At 38.8% G+C, this 19,063-nt stretch overlaps 1 protein-coding gene across 1 annotated transcript in view; it reads left to right on the plus strand.

The window, feature by feature from the left end:
• The window catches only part of RFTN2 (raftlin family member 2), a 53,210-nt gene that overhangs the window by 21,307 nt on the left and 12,840 nt on the right, over positions 1 to 19,063 (plus strand). The window contains exons 6-7 of the mRNA XM_054044393.1: positions 4,775 to 4,896; positions 9,479 to 9,582. Of these exons, the coding sequence (XP_053900368.1) occupies positions 4,775 to 4,896; positions 9,479 to 9,582 (226 nt within the window). The remainder of the gene's footprint in view (positions 1 to 4,774; positions 4,897 to 9,478; positions 9,583 to 19,063) is intronic.

The raw sequence follows: 19,063 nt of genomic DNA on the forward strand, positions 1-19,063 counted from the left end.
TACTATCCCTTCTTGGGGTCTGGTTTATTAAAGTCACTCAGTTCCAATATCAACTTAAACCAAAACAAGTCTTTCCCCCACTTATTTTTCTTCAACCCTTAGCGGGACTCAACAGTTCCTTCCAGTTCCTGCTGTTTCCTCAAGCCTCTTCCTCTTAACATTTCTGTCCTGCCCCTCACTGAAGGTGGCTCTATATCCTCTATATCACTCAGTCATCTCTGGATTCCCTCAAGGAGCCTCCCAATTTCCTGCAAGTCTTTCTCCTTGGCTGTACTGAGGCTTCAGCGTCCAGCTTGCATGGGTGCACATGCGCTTGCTTGCTTGCTTTCTATTCTTACATTCCTCTGGGCAGGGGAGCTCTACCAGGCCCACTCTGAGCTTATCTAGAGAAACCTCCCCATGCTCTTTCCTAACCTCTGATCTAACACTACTTTAAGAGAGCAAGCTCCTTCTTTTAGGAAGTCCTGTCCCTGGGCTACCATCATGTGATGCCTGGTCACCTGACCACCCATCACCTAGGACCAGATGATAAGGCACAGGTAGGGTTGAGTCCAAATCCCTTGAAGTGTCAGCCCGTCCTGTGACAGATCCTCTGGGTTCTACTATACTACAAATGATACCTTCAAAAGCTGTTTCTTACTAGAAAGTCTGTGGCTTCAGTATTAGACTACTGTACTCTAAGGTATGGTTAATATTTTAATTAAGATGGAATCATGATTAATATTTATGTATTCTTCAATTGAATAGGATATCAAAAACAGGAAATTATCTTACTGGATTGCAAAAAAAAAATTATGTAGCAATTTCTTTTGCAAGTATTTGAAACTGAACTTTACATACCAAATGTAAATTTTTAGTCAAAATTAATTAATACATTGCTATCTTCCTTACCTAATATTAGTTGATTTAAGATTAGAATATAATGTAAAGAAGAGAATATTTTGTAGTAATACTCTGGTAGGTGAACAGACTTGAACTGCTTGACCTATTTAGCTCCTTGAATTTTACTCAAGTTATTTTGTGCTGAATGAAGAGTTTACGTTCCTCTAAAGTGGAATTTTGTCTATTGCCCAAGTTTTGTTGTTTTTCAGTTGTCCTAGATTCTAAATGGTCAGTGTTCTTTTAGAGATGCTTATGGCGGTTGTGTATGAATGAATGGAGCACAGGACTTTAATTCAGAAAAGCTGCTTTGTAAAAGTTCATTGAAGTGTTTCTTCAGACTCTCACAAACAGTTTATGCAAGACTCAAACTCATTCTGTGTAAAATAATCAAGTATATTAAGAGTGCTAGCTAAATAATATATTTTAAGGTAACTTTTTATGAGTCATTTAGTATCTACTTGTTCCCTGACAATTCTATCCCCATTGTACCAATCAATTTTTCTGTTTATATGACAATTAACTTTTGCTGTGCATCACTCTAAATCTCTTGTAAATCATGAGGCCACAGTTCTAAGCCAAATTCATTCAGTGCATGTGTGTTTGAGAAAAAGCTCCATTTTTCAGTTTGCAGACAAACAGGCATCCCAGAGTTGCTAAAGAATTATTTTAAAAGGCCTAGAATATAAAAGTGAGCAAGCCAGTTATTTGTGACTTTCATCAGACAGCATGATTAAAAGGAGGTACTCCAAAAACTTTCTCTTTTCCCTCCCCCTTAAGCAATAATTCCTGCAACAATAACTTAACTTGGTTCTGTTTACCTAGTCTGATTGATTCTCCCACCTTGCAGGATCCTAGAACCTGGGCTCCAGCCCGAGCCAGAACATCTACATCTCAATTAAACAGACCCATAGCCTGAGCCCAGGCCAGCTGCAGGTTTTTAATTGCAGTGTAGACATACCCTTTGACTTCAGTGGGAGTGGAATCATGCCCTTAGACTTTAATAGATTTCTCCCAGTGCTGGAAATAGAGGGGACAATACCTGTTATAATTCATCGAGGAGAACTGCTTCAAACCAAAATTAACCTCAGCCACTGTTGGCCCACAGAATTTCCACAAGCCTTTACTATTTTGTTCTTATGAAGAACTCTCCCATCGTTAACACCTGGGGAATGTCTTACTTCAGCATTCCACACTGCCTCCTTTGAACAACTGGTGCCTCTGATTCTGCCCAGCCTGATTGTTATATATTGCAGTTGAGATCTTGGGAGTAAGAATGCTGGATTAAAATGAATACATTTAAAGAGACAATCTAACATGTGGGTGGGCTTTTCTCCTTCTGATCAAGTGTCTGTAACCCAGGAAAGAGTTTACAAAGGGACTTGAGCTGAATTTAGATACTGGATTCTTTCTTGCCTGTTTTGTTTGTTCTTGACATCAACCTAAAAGAGTTTTATATAATAAGTTGAATATTTGGGCCTCCCAGAGAGCTGAAATCTAAAACCTTTCTGACAAAAATCAATCAATCAAATGGAATTTAAACAATGTTTCCCTCCCATCACCTTGACTACTTTGCTTGTGTGTTACATCCTTTATCCTCGCTGCTTTTTTTTTTCTTCTTTAATAGATGTTGCGTTCTTTTTAGCAGGAATTGTCTTCTTATTTGTCTGTATATCACTTAGTACATTTTAGGCTTTATTGCAATATGAATAAATAACAACAAATGTAGCTCAAACAGCTGCAGAAATGGTCATCTGGCTCAGGCCCTATGGAAGTTAAAAAAGAGCATTTTAGCAAAGAAAACAGAAGTATTTCCAGAAGCTATCAGAACAAAATTTGACAGTATTCTGTTTATTAGAGTGGTTGAACTAGTTCCTATTTTAATGCAAGAGAAAGTATAATGAATATTGAGCCACAACACAGTTCACTATTTCTAATGCAGAAAAAGCTATTGTGGCAACATTTTATTTCCTCCTCTGTTTGTACAACTATCTATGAGATATTTTTAAAAATATTATACTCTAGAATTTGTTTTGGGTACTAGCATTAGAAATGGTAAACTACTATCATAGAGTAGATGGACAAAAGGGCCAAATTAATTCCTACTGAAACTCCACTGAAGTTGATAGAGTTTCACCAGGGAGGAATTTGTCCCAAAATATTTTGTGAATGTCGTAAAAAAAAGCTGGAATTTTTAAAAATATCTGAGGTGACTTTTATTTCAATAAGTTTGTAAAATACACAGGGCTGGCGCTTCCACTAGGCGACCCTTGGCGGTCGCCTAGGGCAGCAGGATTTGGGGGGCGGCATTTTGCCGTCCTCGGCGGAAATTCGGCGGCGGGTTCTTCACTCGCTCCGGGACCCGCCGCCAAAGTGCCCCGAAGATGCAGAGCGGAAGGACCCCCGCCGCCAAATGCTCAGAGGAGGAGCGCTGCCACTTAGGGCGGCAAAAACCCTGGTACCGCTCCTGAAAATACAGAAGACCTATCTGACAAGGTTGAAATATTAAAGATGAAAATATTTCCTAGTTTTGACTGTCTATTTCAAGCACCTACCTAAAACCTGAAGAGAAGGTCTGCAGTTAATGAATTTATAGAATTGAACTGTTTGCAAACCCTAATAAAGTGTGTGCAGGTGTATTGTATACACACTCAATCACATACATATATATACATACACACACATTTACACACCCAACCACATTTTGTGTGTGTGTGTGTAAAAATTAAACATTATACACTATTTATGTACATGCCTGATAGGCATATATGCCTGTAAATATGTAATTTAATTCACATATCTCCAAAAACAGGCAAGATTTACTACAAATGCAGACCCAAAAAGAAGTAAGATTATTGTAACTCTGTTGATACTTAGCATTGATTAGGAAACCAATGTTTGTGATGGTCAAATTCGTACCATATTTAGAAAACTTATGCCCATTTGGTAAAATTCCAAGTCAGACCAACTGTGGAATTCTTTCAATTATTCTCCAAACAAAATTACAGTATCACAGTATTTCTGCATAACCATAAGTTATGTGACAGAGACACTCTTCTCTTTACATTCATGGTATGTTGGAGAGGATTTAAAGCTGATACTGTATTCTGAAGAGTATTTCTATTTTCTGTTTAAATTTAGTTTAATTTTTTTTAGTTTTTAAGATTCTCGGCTATTGAGGTACCACTACAGAAAGGGCTTCCAGATGGTTCTTAGGAGATGCACTATGCTATCAAACACAGAAAATGAACCAACATATGATGCACAGCTTTAGTTTGGGCCAGCTGGATATTATCAAACTCTCACAAGAAGTAAGTCAGGGAGGTGCTCTCTGAAACTTCCTTCCCATCAGGAATCCTCCTATATTTACTTCTGTTTCAGGCTCTTCCTGTGGCCAGTTAATATTTTTTTTAAATGATTGTGGATAGACACTGTAATTTGTTTTGTTTTTCTTTAATCCTCTCCCATCTCCAACAACCATATTTGTTTTGGTCATACATATGTCATTTCAAAGTTGAGCATAGAGTTTTTGTATCTGTGTGCTTCATAAACAGTGGTTATCTTTCTGTTGTATAAGAAACAGAAATTCAAACTCAGATATGGCACTTGCTTGCTAATGCTTTTAATAGTATGGAAATTTGCATTTAATTAATAGCTGACTCCCTGTAGAAAAGGGAAAATACCGTATTTTGATTAAGAATATGACTTCATAGCTTACAAAGTGGTGACTGAGACAGCTGAAAAAAACTTTAAAGATCAATTTATTTGATGCCTCAGATAATGTGATTTCAGTGGGACTATAAGCTGTGTATGAAGTTAAGAAGGTGTGTACATCTTTGTAGGATATGGGCCTAAGTCTTTATAGTTCACCTTACACATTTCCTTGCTTCCACAGGAGACCACATGACCAAATCTTTAGAAGGATTATTTATATATGAAGAAGGTGGTTCAGGAGTTCCAGGTTCTAACAGGAAAGGAAATGACACAATAGTTGTAGAACAATGGACTGTCATTGAGGTAACTTGCTATTTATTTACCAATTTAACATTTTATCTTTAATTTTCTGTATTGTTTTTTCTTAGTATGTTTGTATCAAAGTTAGATACAAGTTTAGTTTGCCTTCTTAGAGTCATCTTTACACAAACAAGACTACCATTGAAATCATAAGACTGAATGCTGAATTTGTGTATTTCTAATCAAATCCCTAAAATAGGTAAGTAAGATCTAGCAAATCAGACTCTACATGTAGTGTAGGAAATTGATCAAAAATACATGAAAAATCATCTTTCACACTTGCTTAAGAGTGGCTTATTTGTTTTACAGACTATGTAATGTTTGAAAATGTGTTTTTAATTCATTTCTTTCTACATCAGTGGTTCTCAAACTGTGGGTCGGGATCCCAAATTGGGGCACGACCCTGTTTTAATGGGGTCGCCAGGGCTGACTTAGACTTGCTGGGGCCTGGGCCTGAAGCTAGAGCCCCACCACCTGGAACCAAAAGCTGAAGCCCAAGGGCTTTAGCCCTGGGTGGCGTGGCTCAGGTTACAGGCCCTTGCCTGGGGCCGAAGCCCTTGGGCTTCAGCTTTGCCCCACCTCCACCTGGGGCAGCAGGACTTGGGTGGGCTCAGGCTTCAGTCCCCCCTCCTGGGGTCATGTAGTAATTTTTATTATCAGAAGGGGGTCACCGTGCAACGAAGTTTGAGAACCCCTGTTCTGCATCCACTTATGAAACATTTTCATGCAAGGTTGCTGACTTAAATAGGTGACCAGTAACCACTGCCAAGTCTTCTGCTTTAAGTAACTAGTTTCTCAGTCTCCAATATGGTCAGGTCCCATAATCTCAGAGTAGTCCCTTCTGTTCTCAGTAAATTTGATCACATATGTCTTTTTAATCAGTGCTGTTACAGCGTTACCCTTCTCAAGCTCCATTTACTATGACCGAATACACCTTCCACCTTATTTGCCTATAGGCCAGCTTTTGCTATGGAAACATTTACACAGTTTATTAGTGTGGCAGTTCAGCACACTTTGTGAAAAGATACAATTTTATACCCCGCATTTCTTTGGAGTTCTTATTGACTGGGCTTCAAAATTTTCAATTTGCAATCCTCTCAAAAATTATAGTTAATGGATTTGGGACTCCAATTTGACAAGGAGTGGCATTCTCAGAACAAAATTAGACTGGAACTGTGTGAAATTTTTTGACAAACTTTTTTCAGCAAAATATGCAAATTCAGTGACACCAAAACATTTGCAAATTTGTGTTAATTTCACTAAACTGTTTCAGTTAACGAATATATGTATATTTCTGAAAAAGTTGAAATCTTTCATTTTGACATTTTTTAAATTAAACATTTTGATTTTTCTGTTTCAAATGACTGTTTCAAAATTTCCTTTAATTTTATTTTAAAAAGAAAAAATGTTTTTAATTGGTCAAAATTGAAACAGAATGTTTTGTTTGACCAAAACTAATTTTTTTAATTTTTCAGAATTTCCAGCAAACTGAAAAAAATCACTATCAATTAGCTCTAATTCAAATGATTCAAATGCCTTTATACAGTATAAAGTACTATGTGTCAAATGGGGGGAAAAAAATTAAAATGTAAAGATAATTATTTTCTGGGCAAAACATGGACCTTATCTGCAAACATTTGGCACTTGAGTAACTTGACACACGTGAGTAGGGACACTGAACTCAATCGGAGTGCACAAAATTGAGACATGGTACAAACAAGAATAACTTCACTGAAATCAGTGAAGTTGCACCTGCTTAAACTGAGGTCTGAATTTGGCCTCCAATACAGAACACTTAGATGTTTCCTTTGGAAGCTAGATTTGTTTGTAGTGCACAAAGGAAGGATTTCAGGTAAAATTTTCCAAAGTGCCCTAAATGCCCTGGAGCCCAAGTCCCATTTTTAAAGCAATTTAGGCATTTAGAAGCCTAAACCTTACTGACAGTCTATAGGACTCAAACTCCTAGGTCACTTAAGTGTTTTTGAAAATGTTGCCCTTCCTCACAAGAGCTTTTCGCAGCTTTTTAAAAGCTTTGTTTTCATCAGAAAATGTTTGAGAATCCATTAGTTTTCAGACAAAGAAAAAGATCCGAGGTGCTTACATATCACAGTCATTCCAATGGAATATTCCTGACCAGCTCTACAGATGACCATTTGCTTCAGATCCTGAAACAATTGCTGGTGTCTTTTATCCTGTCCATTTTCTCTCTTGCCTCATTTTTTCTCTTTTTTACTTCCTGTTTTCTTTTTTCTTTTCATATATTCTGTATTCCACACGCATGCCTTTTTTCCTCCTTATTCCTTGTTGCTCTTTTTACATATTTTCACTGACTCTTCTGCTCCTCTCCAGTAGCTCTGCCTATACACTAGAATAAGCGTGGGCAAACTACAGCCCTCCACATGTTTTTAATCTGGCCCTCGAGCTCCTGCCAGGGAGCAGGGTCCGGGGCTTGCCCCACTCCAGCCAAGGAGTGGGGTTAGGGGCTTGCCCTGCTCCGCGCGGCTCCCGGAAGCAGCGGCATGCCCCCCTCCAGCTACTATGCATAGGGGCTGCCAGGGGGCTCTGCATGCTGCCCCCGCCCTAAGTGCCTCCCCCACAGCTCCCATTGGCTGAGAACCATGGCCAATGGGAGCTGTAGGGATGGCACCTGCGGACGGGGCGGTGTGCAGAGCTGCCTGATCGCGTCTCTGCGTACAAGCTGGAAGGGGGACATGCTCCTGGTTCTGGGAGCTACTTGAGGTAAGTGCCGCCTGGAGCCTGCACCGCGACCCCCTCCCATACTTCCCCTCTGAACCCCTCAGTCCCATCCCAGAGCCCGCACCCCCCCAGCCGGAGCCCTCACTCCCCCCGCATTCCAACCCCCAATTTTGTGAACATTCATGGTCCGCCATACAATTTCCATATCCAGATGTGGTCCTCAGGCCAAAAAGTTTGCCATCCCCTGCACTAGAATCTGCAGCTCACGCAGTCATAACCTGTTAGCGCTGCAGGCCTAGCAAGAGGAAAAAGCAATTTTTAAAAATTGTCCTTTTAAAAATTAAAAAAAAATGGCCTCTCCAAGTTCACATTTGTGGAATACATTGCACCTCATCCTTAACATATTTAAAATAGACTGGAGAAATCAATAGGAAGCATACTTTCATGAACAATCTTGCATTGGCGGCGGGAGAGGCTAGATCTGTTTTCCATATTTAATTTCTGTGATTCTGTAATCAGAAATCTAGTTTTGATTGGTAATTACATAATCTCAGTTTCTAAAGCTAAGATCCTTGTATACTGTTATACTGCCCTTCTCTTTTCTTCTACTTCGTTCCCTGCTTCCACTGTAGTCAAAGCTGCCAATTTCCACACTCCTCCCCCACTCAGTGCTGTCCTGAAGCCTGATCAGCTGCTTTTTAGTATAAATTTAATATTTAACAATTCAAGTAAATGAAGGCAACTAGCCCTTTTCAAGGCCATCCTTCAGGAACTGTAGTATCTTTTGGAATTCAATCTTTGATCCAGGCACCAGTCCACTGTGCACAGTGTTCAGATCTCCTCCTGTAAGTACTACAGAGCAAGCAAGGATGCAAGCTAAGTGGAAAAAGTCTTGATCCAAATGACCTATTTGTGTTGAGATGCCCTGTTAAGAAGCCATAGTAGCACCACTTCAAACAGTACTACATTAATGCAACCTAGGGAACTTTTAGAGCTTTCCAGGAGGATCCACAATGGGCCAGTTAGTGTGCAGCATACTTACACAAAGAAGTATTGTTGATACACAGACCTGGAGAAACCACACAGGAAAGAAAAAAAGTTGATTGTTTTTATACCTGGGTATTCCAGCGATTTTTGATGTTGCCTATTTGGTAAAGGCCATTTTTCTGCTCGCCTGCTGGGAGCATTCATGTGTGCTAGGAGCTGTTGCTGGAAAAAGGTGGGAAAATTGTATAGTAAAATAGGTTTCTAAGTAATTAGCACATTTAGAAGTTAACTTGTTCAGTTTTCCATCTGCATAGGTCCCAGATTCTTAGGATCCTAAAATAATATTTTCCTAGATCCTGATAGGTTTTCTAATAATTATTCCTTTAAATGTTTACCTGCAAAAATCATTAGCTTTGAGCTTTACTCAGTAACTCAGTGACATGTTTGTTCAGAATGCAAAGTCAAAAATCAGGTTAAAAAAATCAATGTCATTAAAAATGATTATTCTACTATTATAATCAAACTGGAAATTTTCTGTTATGCCCCAAGTCAACAAAGTACTCAAGTACATACCTCACATTAAGCACCGAAGGTGCTTGCTGAAGTGTCTTTGAAGAATTAGGGCTTTAGTCCTAAACCCATATACTGACTTAATACCCCCATCTCTTTGTTTTATCCACCTGTTGTCTATAGTCTGACACTAAGATTGTGAATTCTTTGAGGCAGGGACTGTCTGTTTGTTTATATGGGTGTATAGTGCCTAACACAATTACACCCTGGCCTCAAGGTGTTATTGCAATAAAATAATAATAATGTCAATTCTAATTTGTTACATTATATATGGAAATAAGGTAAAACTGCAGAGTGCATTTACTGTTTTTATATTGGTTTATTAATGTAGGGCTGTGAAATTAAAACAGATTATGGACCTTTACTGCACACGCTGGCTGAGTTTGGATGGCTTCTTACATGTGTACTGCCTACACCGATCATCCGACATGACAGGTAACCAGAAAGTAGTTTAAAGCATAAAATATGCATTTCTGGAATGTATTATAAATATAAATCTCAGAGTGTATATTTGTATATATAACTGATCCATATGCAATAAGGAAGAATATATAAATAATGTTAATGAGATTCAGGATGTAAGTAGATTTATTTAGATAAGAGTTTGTGGATTTTAAAGAAGTGCCTTGTGATTTAGGCCATTGACTTCAAATGGTTTTGGATTAGGCCCTGAGACTCAGAAAAAAAATTTAAGCGCATGTTTAATTCTAAACTTGAGAATAATCCCATTCCTATTTAGGAAAGCATTTAAGATTTTACTTATTCCATTTGACCTTACTGAATAAGGATGGGATAACTTTTATGGTTAAAGTTAAGCACAACAGTGTTTTGCTGAGTCAGAGCCTGAGAGAATAGAAACATGTTGTTTCAACCACTTAAGAAACAACACTATCATAAAACCAGGCACATATTATTTATAGCAAATTAAGGTATGTGCTAATCCAGCAAAATTGAGCCTGTTCATCTCCATTGATGAGTGTGCCATGTTTCATCATTATATTCATAGCAAACTAGTGGTGTAGTTTTTTTGTCACTTCAAGTAATTCCTACTCACTCACTCTCTCTCTCTCTCACTCACTCACTCACTCACTCACACACACACACACACACACACACACACACTTTCTAATGCAGGGGTTCTCAAATTGGGGGTCGGGATCCCTCAGAGGGTCATGAGGTTATTACATGGGGCGGGGGTCCAGGGCCGGCGCTTCCACTAGGCGACTCTAGGTGGTCGCCTAAGGCGGCAGAATTTGGGGGGCGGCATTTTGCCGCCCTTGGTGGGAATTCCGTGGCAGGGGTCCTTCCGCTCTGGGTCTTCGGCGGCAGGTCCTTCACTCACTCCAGGACCCGCCGCTGAATGCTCAGAGGAGAAGCGCTGCCGCGTAGGGCAGCAAAAACCCTGGCACCGCTCCTGGGGGCAGGGGGTCACAAGCTGTCAGCCAGTCTCCACCCCAAACCCCGTTTTGCCTCCAGCATTTATAATGGTGTTAAATATATAAAAAGTGTTCTTAATTTATAAGGGGGAGGGGATCTCACTCAGAGGCGTGCTATGTGAAAGGGGTCACCAGTGCAAAAGTTTGAGAACCACTGTTAATGCATAGTATTTAAATCTATTTTTAGATTAAAGGCTAAATTATACTTTTCAGATCTGCACAGCAGATTTCACCTCTCTTATTCTGTTCTCACAACATATGCAGAATTCTCAGAGATCTCAATGGGAGATCCATGAATGCATAAGTTGGACAGGAGTGTAATGCTTCAAGAACTGCTCCAAATAAATGGACTTATTCCAAGTGAGTTGACACAGTACCTGACTCAACCCCCTTCAAGTGGAAAAAAAAAAGTATAACTGGCTAGTGAACTGTTTATTCAGGATTAGATAAAATCCCCTTAGTACAATTAGTTTTAGACAGGAGAAAGTTTTGGGCACAAAAAATGGCAAATTGGAGACCTCTAAAAATCACACCATTTTTGCTATATTCTGCAATTTCTCATCAATTCTAAGCTTGCTTTCTTTTTTTAAATTGTAAGCCCTTCCTCTTGTGGGGATGCTGTGTAGAATAACATGCTGTTACCCTTTTAACTCATCCCTGAGGAAAACTTCCTTCTCCTAATAACAGTAGCAGCAAAAGTGTGAACACCCAAGGAATTGTGAATTGCACTTCCTACAAAGGGACCATTTAAACGTTTGTATTATTAGCCGCTATATAAAATATTAATTAAGCCTGAGTCAAGGAGCTTTTCTAAAAGATGGGGGGGAGGGAGGGAGAAGGACATAGGCCAAATCCTACAGCTATGGAGAAGCTCCAGTACCCCTTCAGGCCCTGGTTTCTCTTCCTTGGTAGTTGGGGGTAGCAGGTGGCAGATTATCTTGAGCTGCTGCTCCTCATCAGCTTCTCTGCAGATTTCAGTCCCCACTTGTAACAGGCAAAAGTATCCAATTTACGCTTCATGGCCCTGCAGAGAGAACATGAGGCCACTTAAGCAGGGGGAAAAACAAGGAAAACTAAATACTTCAGAAATGGGTGTGTACTGCAGGAAGTGCTCTTAATGAGTCAGTAGGTGGATACTCCTAATTTACTGCCAACCCAGTACCCTGGCATGATGCTTACGTGATGATTCTTTGTGGTGTGCTGTCTTTTAAATAAAGCATAACATTACTGTTACTAATTGTGGTCATGCAAAAGGAGGGAAGTTGCATCCTGGCCAGATTTGAACCTGGATAGTTATATTATGGCTATGTTTAAAAAAAATAAATCTCCGCTGGATAAAGTATTTGTTTCCTGTCCCAAATTATTGGATATTGTTTGTGTGTACTGTTAAGTATATGTTGTGTTAGGGTTCTGGTGAAGTGCCTTTGGAAGAAACTCACTTAAAATGAATCTGATAGGAACTATATAAATATAAGTCCCTAAAGGGACAGTGTGAATTGATAAAACTATTATAAAGAAGAATGTGTTGTACCATCTGAGTAGAATTTCTATTGATAACTACTATTTCCAGGTCTCAATATAGCTATTTAAAAAAAAAAGAGAAAATTCTTGAAACACTAGTATTTGTGTGATAGGCATTATGCCATCATCAGATTATCCTAAGAATCCAAGTTAAAAGTCTGAATACAGAAGAGCATTCTATGCAGTCTATACAGCTGTTCCTTTTCCTAGACTTTGAACTCTGACCTCAAAACCAAGATAGAATATTAACAGGTTTCAGGAACAGTATCTAATAGACTACACTGCTAAGAATAGTCACAATTAGCATTTTTATCTCCAATAAATGGAACATTTTGGGAAGTTATTTAGTAGAGCACTAGGAATTCTGGCAAATGATTTTTCTGTATCTTTAAACAAAGTTAACTTGTATAAAATAATTCTTAATTAAACTCTGTTTAAAAGTAAAGACTTAATAGCAAAATCTGCTGTCCATTTTTAATTTCTTCTTTAAAAGTTTTCTATTTTCCCAATTTATCACACAGAATCTGTTCTCTCCATTAACTATTAATGTTCATTGTTTCTCTGTAGAGATGTGATGGTCTCAAAACTGACATTAATAAAACTGACTGATCCTCCTCCCATTAATGTTAGCATAGAAACTCACATTTAAGGAAAGCAGGGTTGGGTTCTAGCCAGATTTATCATGTGATGAATGGGCTTTCTTTGCTGTCTCTTGTGGTTCTGATCTGAATCAGCATGGTGTGATGCACTGAAGTTCTAGATTCAACTTCTGAAACTTTTAATAGTTAGTCTACTTTACAAAATAAAAACTCCTATAAAGGCATGACAGCAGCAGTTCATGGATTTTTGTCTCAGATCTGGGAAAGCGAGTGAGAGTCTGGCAAGCCTGCCCTCTGCTCTAACTCCCTATCTCTAGGGTTAGGTCACATAGGACACAGGAAATATTTCCTTAAAAACAGTTTTCTTTGCTATTTAAAAACATAGCAGAAAAGCTGGACATCAGGACCTAAAACCTACAGCACTGTATGTTTGTGCAATGACATTTGAAAAACAAGCTGTGACTTTGTAGGAATTAGTCCAGTAATGCGGCATAGGATCAGCATTGTTGTGATTGTTATTATTGGAGTACAGTGGAGTGTGTCTTGGAGAAATGGATACCTGATGTGACTTTTTAAAATATTTGAGGTACTGATGGATACTATTATCCTGCTAGCAACAAATGAGGGGTTTACTGAACCTTGGTAGGGGCAAGAACAAAATGGAGTTAAGACTTGTGATAATTCTAAATATGAAGTAAAGGGTATTAGCATTCTCTGGACCGTTTATTAAAGAAAAAGGTAATTTACAAAGAAAGCCTGAAATGTAAGAAAACATTTTTCAGACTCAGAAGTTATTTGCCAGTTCTTGGGAATTACCAAAAGTTCAGATGCTCAGGATAATATTATTAGTAATTTTAGGAATTAAATTTGTTGCCTCTTTTCTTAGTGGTGGATAAAGCTTTTGGGGGAAAATCTACCCAACAATGCCTAATGCTACAATAGTTACTGATACAGATTTACTCTAAATTCACATAATTAAGAGAGTCCTGGGGGGTCTAGGATTAAATCTCTTCTGCATCATTTTTCTGAAGAATTTTCCCTGTTGTAGCAGAGGACTCTCCAGTTGAAAGCAGAGAGACTGAACTCTCCAAACTAATCCACGATTGTTGGAAAGTCTGAATGTTGTTTAACTCAAACTGATGGCACAGCATTATTTTCAGGATCACAAACAAACTGAGTTTGGTATTAGAATTTACAACTCCGCTTCTTGCCTTCTTTTCCTAGGAAGTGTCCCTAAACTTCATCTTCAACACTTGAAATATCCTGCATGATATCATCCACATACACAATATTCAAGCATGACAAATAGCATCTTAGTATCAGAGCTGGTGGCAACCTTAACAAGCTCCATATTTTTTTAAAGGACTGATTTAATGATCACATGTATATTAAGAAGACAAATTTATTGCCCACACACCATAAACAGACAAACAAATTGCCAGTGGGATTAACAAAAGAGTCTCTGTGCTCCTCTCCCATGACCACCCTGCCAAAAAGGACACTGGGGGGGGGGGGGGGAAGAAGGGGAGAGAAAAAACATCTCCCCTACAGAGATTTCAGCAGCTTTACTTTGTAGTGACCTTTATTTCCCCTTACTGCAGTCCCTGAAAATGGGCAGGACAGACAGTCTACAAGCACCAGAAGGCAAATATAGTGCAAAAAACTGACATTGCTGTAATTAGTTTATTGTCACTAATTACTTAACCTAAGTTCTCATAATGCATTGGACCCAGGAGAAAGCTGGAATGTGGGAATGAGAGGAAAACTTGAAATAGTTCATTTTATGTATTTTTCTCTTTCTAATTTAAATTCTGTGGCCATCCCACTGTCATTCAATTCTGTTGTGAATTAAGCCCATGGCTGTTTTGTCGTGTGCAGCATTTCAATAAGGCTAGACTTTAAAAATTGTTAGTTTGCCTGTTACCTACCCAGCATTCACCATCTCCCCTTTTCTTGATCAGAGTTTAAACATTTAAAAGCTTAATATTATTTGTTTTTCCATTCCTTTATATGAGATGGGATGTACAAATCCTATACAAAATCAGGCAGAGGCCCTGCCCCATGCTAGAGAAACCATTCAATCTGAAAGAGAGGATTCCCACCTGGTATCATTGAGGCAGGCATATAAGCAGGAGGGAAGTGTGTGGGTAGGAGCCTTTCGAAGCATCTCTATACCCAAGTATAAGCCCACCTGACTCCCTGGGCTAGTCCATGCCACAACATCCATACTGCTATTTATTTATTTTTTTTAGTACAGCTAGCTTGTGTCTGTCTACCTGGGCTGGGAATCACGCTCCCAACTGCAGCGAATACATACTCTCCAAAGGGAGAAGATACTCATTCCCTACTCCAGGGAGTAAGAGCCAGGAAGCTCTCAGACCAAACCCCAACCAAGATGCATGAAGACCCCGAGAAACAGACTGGTTGGTCACACCAGGAGTCTGTAGTATTTGACTCTCCTCTTAATTCAAGGAGGTCATGAAGCAAGGCAACTCCCAGATCAAGAGGCATTAGTAGCTTGGGGAAAGCTGACAGTTTCATCCCCTCCAGAGGGCTGTACTCCTCAACACAGTCTGTTAAGATTGCTTATTTTCCCCATCCAAGAAAAGTGTGCAAAGACAAAACTATGGGTATGTGAAACAGTCACCAATATATAGCAGTGGCCGTTTTAAATAAGGTTGTACATTCTGTCCTTCCACCTTACCACTTATCTTCCAGTAGTAGTTACCTGGGTATAGACAACTGGGACCTTTACTCTCTTCTCCCCCTCAAAAAAAAAAAAAGTGTTGGGATTTCATCATTAAATAAAGAAAACGCTGAGTTTGGAACAGAAGCCCATTTATCTTGTTTTATTACAAGTGGACAAATTTCCTCAAAGTCCAGAATTACTCATTAAAGTGATATTCAACAGATAGACCACCTTTTATATTGGGGGGCAGGTGCAAGGCATAAAATACTATGTCCCTGTGTTACCTTCCCTCCCAGATATTTCAGCACATTTTCTTTATACACATAGATGCCTCACTGCATGTTATCCAGAAGTGGATTTGTATACAGCAAAAATAATTATGTTACTGTTTGGTATCTGGTGATTCCAAAAATAGTAATTTATTTTCTTCCTCCCCTATGTAAAGTCTCCTATGAAGGTATTTCCCACATAGGAAATGGTCTGAGCCATTATTAATTATTTTTATTATTATTTTATTGTGGATTTAGAGCTTTTAATAGCTGCTGAGTTGACACCTTTTATCCACAGAAGTAGCAGTGCAGACTTCTCACCTTGCCCTGTTATTGCCCAGCTCCTACCAAGAAACAGTTTTTAGTCACCAGCAAAATATGCCATTTCCAGTGTTTTCTGTTCATTAAAGTATAAGCAGATACAGAGCCACAAAGAGAATCTGAGGACATTTGTTAAAGACCTGGATTGGGTCAAAATGGACCTTTCCATGGTGGTACCAGCACTTATCTTGTGGCCTTATCAATTTCTGCAAAATGTAAGCTTTAATTGCTTTACAAAATTAGGTTTCTAGTTCTTATAGTTGTGAAAAAACTTTCTTTCTGAACATGAACCAATACAGTACTGAGTCTGCAGACCAACAGAATGTAACAGCTCTAAAGGCCAAATACTGAGTCCACCCCATCACTCATTGGAAACAGAAGATCCTAAACAATGTGCCCTTGCCATGGCTCCAATGCAGAGTTTCAGCAATGGGGGCACAGAGACAAAACTGACCTCTCCCCATACAAGCAGCCCGTTGTGGGTAGGGTTTATGTACAGTGGCGGGGTACTGTGGAGAAACTTGCATTCCGACAGCTAATGCTGCAGCTGTTCTGTGATTTCATAGAGGCCATCAGACTAGGGCTGTCCATCTGGCACCTTTCATCAGTAGTAAATTCATTTAGTGTGGGATTTTCAAAAGCACCTAAGTGACTTAGGACCACTATTCTGTTCTATACTATATAGATTCATCCCAGTAGCTGAGCACTTTCCAGCATTGCACTAAGCAACGTGACTAAGATCTGTCATGTGTTTGTTCTCTGATCCTCTCCCCGGGGAGAAGTGTGTACAGTGGAGTGTGTTTGTTTTTAACTGTGTGCCTGTCTGTCTATAACAGGGGTAGGCAACCTATGGCATGCGTGCCGAAGGCGGCACACGAGCTGATTTTCAGTGGCACTCACACTGCCCGGGTCCTGGCCACTGGTCCAGGGGGCTCTGCATTTTAATTTAATTTTAAATGAAGCTTCTTAAACATTTTAAAAACCTTATTTACTTTCCATACAACAATAGTTTAGTTCTATATTATAGACTTATAGAAAGAGACCTTCTAAAAATGCTAAAATGTATTACTGGCAGGGGAAACCTTAACTTAGAGTGAATAAATGAAGACTCGGTACACCACTTCTGAAAGGTAGCCGACCCATGGTCTATACGTTTGTTAGAGAAAGGAAGGGGAAAGAAAGAAAGTCCCATTGACTTTCAAGAGCAACATTAAAAAGATTGAAACTTGAATGTTAACACTATAGCATTATAGTTCTAAAGTAGAAACATTGACACTTGGAACTTCCAGTAAGATGGATTCATCATTTTGAATATCTTTAAACGTTATAGTACATAATTCCTAATATATAACAATTTCTGAAGTGGAATTTACTCATCCAACTCTCTTTGCTTCTGCATTTATGTTTAACCGTGTGCATAAAAATAAAAGCCAATATGTTTTTTTAGATTTCAGGAACATGTGAGGGGAACAAAGACACACTGTGTAACCTGTGTCTCATACTTTCAGCATCCGTTGACAGTCATGAGCCATAGGATTCATTACAGTCAGCTTATCTTGGCAGGCTGATAACAGGGCACTATTGTAGTAATTAGACAATCTGGGCAGCATGTGAACAAATAGAAAATAATGTCAAATGTTACATAGTGCGGGCAATCCTAGAAACTATTGGGCTGTCCCGGCTAAATCAAACATCACATCAAAGATACTCTGCTGTGCCACAGAGAAATCATAAATGTCAATCACAAAAGATGTCTGTGAATTCACTACAAAGCTGAGACATCTTTTAAGATTATGTTAAATTGCCCTGAAAATCACTGGGGTGTTAAAATAAATACACACATAACGTTTAGTGTGAGTGAAATTGTACTCTCCGATGAAAAGCCCGAGTAAATGCAAAAGGAAAGATAAAATTCTCCACTCACAACCCACAGTCAGGGCATAGGTAACCCAGGCTCAGTTGGATTTCAGCTACTACTTTTATCCATAGATTCCCACTGTACTTAATCACAAATTGTCCTCTCTCCCATGCATGCTACCATGTAAGTGGATCGCTGAAGAGCTGAGCTCCAGAGTGCACAGGTGGCTGTGGAGTTCAACTACATTTTGAGATTTGTGCAGCCCCTTGATTATTAAGATCCTTTCTCTTTTAAAGAAGAAAGAGAAGGCAGAAACACAATGAGAAGGGATGAATTTCCTATTTTGAGTCCAATTTTTGTAAATTGTAGAAAAGGCTCAGTTCTTACATTGGTGTGAATGCAGAGCAGCTTCATTGAAGTTAGACAGAGTTACAGTGGAGTAACTCCACAAGTATCAGGAGGTAGCCGTGTTAGTCTGTATCCACAAAAACAACAAGGAGTCGTTAAGGTGCCACCGGACACCTTGTTGTTTCCTCTGTAACTGAAATTTACACTAGTGTAGCTGAGAACACCATTATTTGATCCAGTGTATAATAATTAGAGTATGGAATAACAGATAATAGGTGGCCTTTGTTTCTTTTACAAGTATCTGAACTAATTGATTTCTTCATGTAGTGAAACAACAGCCTGGAGTATATTCAATATGTGGGCAAAGAAAAATGCTTATAATGAAGAAAGAATACTGAATAAGTATAACTGTTTGATTTCTTTCAATCAGAGGAGTCCCGAATAATATAAAAATAGTATAATGGCATGTCTTAGCTCATCATGAAGAAAGATACTGTTGGAATTAAATCTCAGATGTTTTAAATAAATTCAAGTTCAAACGTTTATCTGAACAGTGCTCTGAAAATGGCATTGTAGTGTTTTTGTTAACACCTCCTCCTGAAAGCATAAAATTGCTCTTCTGTCAAAGCAATTTTAAATGAACTCTATCCTGAATGAGAAATATCCTTCTTTTCCCCTTACCACTGGGAGTTACGGTCATGTTAAAAGGCGATTAGAGTCAATCTCATTATCAGCTGCCATCTTTAAAAATACTGATTTATGTATAAATTAATTGCATTAATAACTAATGGTATTCTAAGTTGGGTGCTCAACATATCTTAGAAAATGCTGGTGGTTCTTCTAATACTTTTTGTTGTTGTTGTTCCACATAAGAA

This window comes from Malaclemys terrapin, chromosome 11, assembly GCF_027887155.1.
Source record: "Malaclemys terrapin pileata isolate rMalTer1 chromosome 11, rMalTer1.hap1, whole genome shotgun sequence".
Classification (NCBI taxonomy): Eukaryota; Metazoa; Chordata; order Testudines; family Emydidae; genus Malaclemys; species Malaclemys terrapin.